Source organism: Oncorhynchus nerka, linkage group LG2 (assembly GCF_034236695.1).
Source record: "Oncorhynchus nerka isolate Pitt River linkage group LG2, Oner_Uvic_2.0, whole genome shotgun sequence".
NCBI lineage: Eukaryota > Metazoa > Chordata > Actinopteri > Salmoniformes > Salmonidae > Oncorhynchus > Oncorhynchus nerka.
The window spans coordinates 78,444,030-78,451,257 of NC_088397.1; the positions used below are offsets into that span (position 1 = coordinate 78,444,030).

The following is a 7,228-nucleotide window of genomic DNA, read 5'->3' on the forward strand; positions in this document are numbered from 1 at the left end:
ACTGTATATAGAGTTACAATCCAACTCAACAATCAGATCAGCACCGCGGTGAAGTACTCATACTGGGGAGGAATAGACACAGTGCAGATACTGTATATAGAGTTACAATCCAACTCAACAATCAGATCAGCACCGCGGTGAAGTACTCATACTGGGGAGGAAAACAACAGAGAGTTAACGTCCAACTCCACCATCAGTTTCAATAGCCCCGTGGCTATGGAGTGGTACTGTATTTGTCTTGACAACCCAGACCCTGATGAGAAAAACACAAAGTATTACATAAAGGGATATCCTTAGTAATGAGGTCAAAATACATTACAACTGCACTTTGACACTATATTTATACAGTAACTCTTTTTTATTTACTTAATTAGGCAAGTCAGTTGAGAACAAATTCTTATTTACAATGACGGCATACACCAGCCAAACCTGGACCAATTGTGCTCCGCCCTATGGGACTCCCAATTACGGCCAGATGTGATACAGCCTGGATTTGAACCAGGGACTGTAGTGACACCTCTTGCACTGAGATGCAGTGCCTTAGACCGCTGAACCAGGGTGTCTGTAGTGACACTTCTTGCATGGCGATGAGGTGCCTTAGACCGCTGCGCCACTCTGGAACTAGAGTCAAGCTAAACATTTTTAAAATGAAGTGGAGGTTACAGCGCAGCAGTCTAGCAGTGGAGGTGAGCTGTGCTGCTCAGCTCTCTGTCTGGATGATGGGGTTAATTAAGAGAACAATCAGACTTCTCTGAAGTGTAACTCTGCTTTGGGATTGGCCTGTTCTTCACAGTGCTGAACCCCTGGACCAGCTTAGAGGAGAGACTCTTTCATTCTGTCTAAGCAGCCTAGCTCTGAACTGACTGGCGCTGTTTGCCAGTGAAGGGCTTGGGGAGAGGCAGGGAGGGAGGGAGAGGAGTAGGGGGGTGTGATGGACTCTGTGGCGTACTTGGGGGAGGCCACACGGGCATCACCATAAAGCTGGGCCTGACAGCTCATACCACGCCTGGGCGCCCCTCTGACGGGCTGAGGAAGGTAGGAGGGGAGGAAGGGGGGAGGAGAGGAACGTGCATGCTCAGCAGAAGTGATATGACTGTAGAGAGAGAGGCCCGTTAACCATCAGCAGGGTTATTACTGTAGTGTAGAGCAGGCCAGGCCAGACAGGGGACACTGCGGCTCCACGGCCGTGAGGCTCCATTGGCTCTTACTGTAGGTTAGTGTACACCACGGCTGCAGCGAGACGCTGCCTACCGTACCAGGGCTGGCTGTATGGGTAGTTGCTTGTGGGTCTAATACCCTCAACCCTGAATTTTTCACAATGTCCTTGCAAGCACGGTTCCATGCAGCAACTATGGAATGGATGCATAGCAAGGCCAGGAAGACTACAGTTTGGCATGGCTTGGCTTGTTTCAGTAGTGTGAAATGGGTATAACTGGTTTAAACACGGGCTGACTGAGCTTGCTACATAAAGCTAATTAAAGGGCAGTGTGCGAGTTTCTTCTTTTTTCTCATCTTATTCAACTGTTTCCATGTACCTGCCTCAAAGATAGCTCAGATGTGCAAGGGCCTTTTGAAATTGGAACTGCAGTGGGTCTTACTGGACCTCTTTGGAGGTCAATGTACCACATATGACAGAGTAGTCCAGCCCAATTTCTCCATACTAACCCTTTGATCCTCAGACTGACCTTCAGGCATCCAGAATGACTCATTGTAGACATCACTGAGACTACTCTGCATAGTAATGTACTTAACACAAATGTTGAACAAATACTGGTGGTAAAAAAGAAAGTACAGAAAGCTGTTGAGAGCTACTGTAGATTAATACAAGTATTTACACTACTTATACAGGCACATGTTATAATATTATTTTCCAGTTGTAAGTCATTTGACTTTAATTAGATTCTCTTTAGGTATTTTTTTTATGTTGAAACCAACATAAAACTATATACACATAAAACTATATACACTGTATCGAGTGGAAATTAAACATTTTAAACATTCGGCTACTTTAGAGTTCTACCTGAGGATATCAGATCATTTTTTAACATCAAACTCTGACGCATCATTTAATAACAGCTTGCCGTTTTGACACCATGCATTTTTCACGCACCAAGACGTGATACGGTGGGTTCTCTCTTATCTAGTCTCTGTCTCATTTTAAGACGGTGCTGTGTTTTACATTAACCAGTGTTAGGCTATACAACCAGGGTTCAAGGTCGTGCAGGTGATGTGTGTGACAGCATGGTATACCGCAAGGTGAACTCTCTCTGTATCCGCTCATATGCTATCGATAACAGATCCCGCAAAATATGTTCAAATAATAATGTATTTTCACTGTTGTATTGTAGTTTATTGTATATTCGATGGGTTTCCGCAATTTACGTTTTATTGTTAAAGAGGAGAACCGTGTTTTGTAAACAGCAGAATAGTTTACTATTTAAAAGTCTGGCTACATTTGCTGATAAGCATAGTCTATATGAGAGTCCATTTTTGCAAGTCATAGTGACAACATTGAGCATCGAAGAAAAAAATCTGGTATACTGTAGAATTTTTGTATTAAAGATGAGCAATTCTGAAAATATTTTAACAGTTTTCTAGAGAGACGGGGGGCGGCGGAGTAGGCCTATCCTACATTTTTACAATAAAGAATAGGCGTTAGGATTTTACAATGAAAATGCGGGCATTAAGTTTTAGCAAGTTCACTGTAAAATAACTAGTCTGAATAGAGCCTAAAGGAAAGAACGAAATATGTTTTACATTACCATGTTAAAAAAAATCGATGCACATTATTCGGCTTAAGCTACTGTATAGCGATTCAAAATTGGTGAATTTGGTCACCATTTTAAATAATAGTAAATAATTATTATCTAAAATAGTAACCCTGTTATGTATGCACTAAAATATCTAACAATCACAGTAATAGCCTTCAAAACGGTGAAAATTAGTTATAAAGCTTATTATGCATGTTTAGCATATAGTGTAAACGTGTAGGCCTATACTGTAAATGTGTAGCTTACAGTAGATCTAAATATAACACTCCCAAAAAACAGGAAACCTTTTGCTCAATGACAATATGCTCTTAAATCATAAAACAATACAATAATGTGTTGTGGGCTACATAACTGCATTGTTATAAAGAAGATGAATATCACCACAGCAATGAACATACATAATCATCTGGTCACATTGAATCTGTAGTTGATTGTTATCCTCAAACTATAAACTACCAAAATTCTGTTCTATAAAGGTAATAATGACCTTATCCAAATTCTTCCAATGTGTTAATATAATCACCAGAGAAACCTGCAAACTATGGGTTGATCACAATGTATTCATATGATGTAAGTGCAGCTATTAACTGGGTGGCGACAAGTGATTTGTTGCCCGAGTGAGTTTCCAATCTTCAGGAAGAAAAGTGGAACAATGCACTGTGCATAAGAGTTCCATTTATCTTTGTCTACTGGAGAGAGAGAGAGAGAGAGAGAGAGAGAGAGAGAGAGCAATGAGGGAGGAAGGAAGGAAGGAAGGAAGGAAGTGAAAGAGGGAAAAGGGGAGAGAAGGAATGAAAGAAGGAAGGAGGGAGGGGAGAGGGTCCTGTATATTCTCAGTGTGACAGAATTACTGCAATTCCACTGCATAGGAAGAGAAGGCTTACTGCACCAAAGAAAATGAAAAAGAATCCAGCAATAACAGCTGTATAATGTCCTTTACTGAGCACAATGGCTGTGCACAATGGCTGTGCGCTGGGCTGGGTTGTAACACACACGGGCATGGGAACCACACCTGAACACATACCGCAGCACACACAATGGGAATATTATATTCTCTTATATTTTATAAAGTATGAGGATGGATGAATTTATGAATATTTAATGTATGAAGTTGAAATAAACCAAAGACACAGCTGATTGTTGTTGCATGACATCCAATCATTTTGCTGTGTTGCATTACTCTTCATATCAGCGTACTATTTATAGCACTATGCTTCGTGATGTGTTAGAAGATAACATCAGCATTCCTTGGGTGCGAGATTGCATTCAGAAAAATAAAAAGTACCTCATTATTATTAATGGTGCAGATATGTAATGGTATAAATGCATTGTAATATAATCTGATTCCAGTGTGGTTGTCAGTGGGCGCTGACCATGGTGCTGAATTTACACTTGGATCTTGTTCTTTCCCATGGAAGTTTACTGATATTGAAGCCACTCCCTCTTCAACAGTGTCAGGTTCACAGGCTACTTGTGAATGATGCTTACGCTTAAAAAAAAAAAACAATCAGTGTGAGTTACCAGTCGCAGCATGGTATGGCGTTCTATGCAGCGTTGCTTATTAAAGAGGAATTATGTATCATCACTGTGACAGGGTACTAACATGAAGGACACTGTCAATGCCAACAGCCACTATACTGTCCGTAACCCCTTCTATCACCTTGTCATAGACAACCCTTCTATCACCTTGTCATAGACAACCCTTCTATCACCTTGTCATAGACTAGCCCTTCTATCACCTTGTCATAGACTATCCCTTCTATCACCTTGTCATAGACTACCCCTTCTATCACCTTGTCATAGACTAGCCCTTCTATCACCTTGTCATAGACTAGCCCTTCTATCACCTTGTCATAGACTAGCCCTTCTATCACCTTGTCATAGACTACCCCTTATTTTATATCTCTCACTTTCTCTTCTGGACATCATACTTCTTACTGTCTCTGTCTTATCCCCCCTGCCCCTCTCACCTGCAGCTCTGGGTTTTCCTCGTGCTGTAGATGTGCCTCTTCTGCTGCCTCCACCAGCCTCTGAAGGAGGGGGGCATAAGGGGGGGGAGAGAGAGATATGGAGAGGGGATGAGATAGGGAGGGAGAAGGACAGAGGGGAAGCATCAACACACCAGCTCAACTCCAACCCATCCCCCATGATCAAGAGTTTTTTAAGACCAGACACTATGTCAGAGCATCTCAGTGGCTCCTATAGTTCTAGCTAGCCTGCTGCAGCGAGGCAGTGAATCTGCAGTAACAGAGGGCCAGAGAGATGAGGGCTGAGGAATGGCCCTGCCTGCCTACCTGCATAGCTGTTTGGAGCACAGAGACATGAGTTTCCTCTACTCCTGGTGCTCTGGCCATGGAACAGCCCAAGCCAAGTAATGTAAATGGTAGCTGGGATGGACAGAGTGTTTAGTCAAGGACCTTTGACATCTTACAGTATTCAATCAATGTTTCCACACTTCAATGATATTTCACAAAACGAATAATGATAGAGTTATACATCAACTGTTAAAGGATTTGATGTTATTTAGTGATGCTCAGGTCATTCTTCTAATCCACTTCAAATGATAGCCCTAAGCACTGTGCTCAGCCTATCAGTTACCTGCCTCCAACAAAGGATGCTCTTGCCTCTGAAAACAACATGAAAATCATACCAATAGGCATACAACAATGATGTGGTAAACATGTCTCATCACCTAGGTTACTGTAGGCCTATGTTTCTGCCTAGCAAGGCCACTCACAGAAATATGCAGTGCAGTGAGTGAACGTATTGATTAGCATGGCCCAGTGTAGAACTGTAACCCACCACACGCAATAACCTATACAACATTCCCCTCTTTCAAAGGTGCTTGCCTACGTGTTTTGGAAGAAATGCCGCCTTAGGCTTCTACAGTCGTCATCGCCGTTCTGGAACAGGTCATTAATAACTGTCGAGCATGTCAACTCAAACAGTAAACAGCTGTAGGCTATGGCATGAAGCAAACGCTTGTGTGACAGTTAAACTTAATTTATTTTTCATACCTAGATGCTGTCGTTAACAATAGACATAGACAATTGTAATGATGATAAAACCTCTAAGGTGCTAAATGTAAACAGATTTTTCTCTAGGGCTATTTTTGATGGGAAGGTATTTCAAACCATATCAAGTATTATTAACGAAAGTGAATTTCAAAACAGGTAGCCATACCACTCTAAAAATATGCAAGGCTCAGAAGGACTAGATCAATATCATAAACACGAATTGGGCTACATTGTAATTGTTTTATATTCATTTTCATTTCCAATAGGCTTTCGCCACGGCAATGGCAGCCTATAGCCTATTGTCAATTGGTGACCATCGAAATTTCGTAAATTGGATATGACAATTTGATTGTTGCCAATTGAGAGATATCAGTTATTTTCTTTAGGCTAAGCAATAACAAAATAAGTCAACGAATGGGATTTTTATCATTTGCATCTGACGAAATAAGCCTAGGAAATGCAGTGCTTTCAAATAATTTTAATTTGTTCACACCGAAACCATTTTTTCAATTTACAGCACTGTAATAATATACATTGAAATACTGCCTAATAAATAGAGAATGATACAAGCAAATGGGCCCACACGGTAGAATTACAACCATGCAGGTAATACCGTACAGCGCAGTGAGATCTGGCCGTGCGAGATAAACGCTATCATCTCACACCAGCTTAACTATTAAAATAGGCTACTTGCACCTCTCCTCTCGGGCCAAATACAAATGTCCAACGGCTATATTTGTCTCTTGAGAATGCTGTCGCAGGAGAGGGATCGTAGTAAATAGCATACCGCTGCTGGATAAAATGCGACAGTGTAATTGTCATCCATAACAAACTTTAAATTTAAACCTGTGCTATGAATAGAAATGCACACCAAGCAGAAAGCTTGAGGAATATAAACGAAATATACATTTCTGACCGTTGATATATATGGCCACCAGCTTACAATTGGTTATAACAGCTTCATTCATGGTCATGGATAGGCCTAAGGAAAATGCTAAATATGCTCCTAAATGTGATAATACTAATTATAATACTACATATAGATATTTTGTTGATTATTTTTAGATATTTAAAGTCTCCTCTTGTCAGTAGTCTAAATTAGGCCTACTTCCAGAAATCACAGCCTAATGAAGGGGAGACAAAAGGAAAGATACGACGATATTTGTACCCGAATGGCCTCCTTTTTCTTCCGGAACATCTCCTCCATCTTCTTCGATAGATTTTTGACCACTTTCATGCCATCAATTTCTTCCACTCGGACAGACTTTTCCAATTCTTTATATTTCTGTAAATGAAAGAGAAAATACGTTTTAACTCTCTAATACTTTGATACTGAATTAATCATCAGCTGGTGTTTGAGAAATTCAGAGTGAGTGTGTGTCACAAAGTATCACACGAACACATCGAATACACATCTCATGTCAATGGGTTTTATTGGGT

At 40.9% G+C, this 7,228-nt stretch overlaps 1 protein-coding gene across 1 annotated transcript in view; it reads right to left on the reverse strand.

Annotated features, from left to right (window-relative positions):
* LOC115131688 (voltage-dependent calcium channel subunit alpha-2/delta-3-like) overlaps positions 1-7,228 on the reverse strand; it is a 108,592-nt gene that overhangs the window by 90,948 nt on the left and 10,416 nt on the right. The window contains exons 3-4 of the mRNA XM_065003102.1: positions 6,957-7,073; positions 4,742-4,801 (exon numbers count right to left, since the gene is read on the reverse strand). Coding sequence (XP_064859174.1) covers positions 4,742-4,801; positions 6,957-7,073 — 177 coding nt within the window. The remainder of the gene's footprint in view (positions 1-4,741; positions 4,802-6,956; positions 7,074-7,228) is intronic.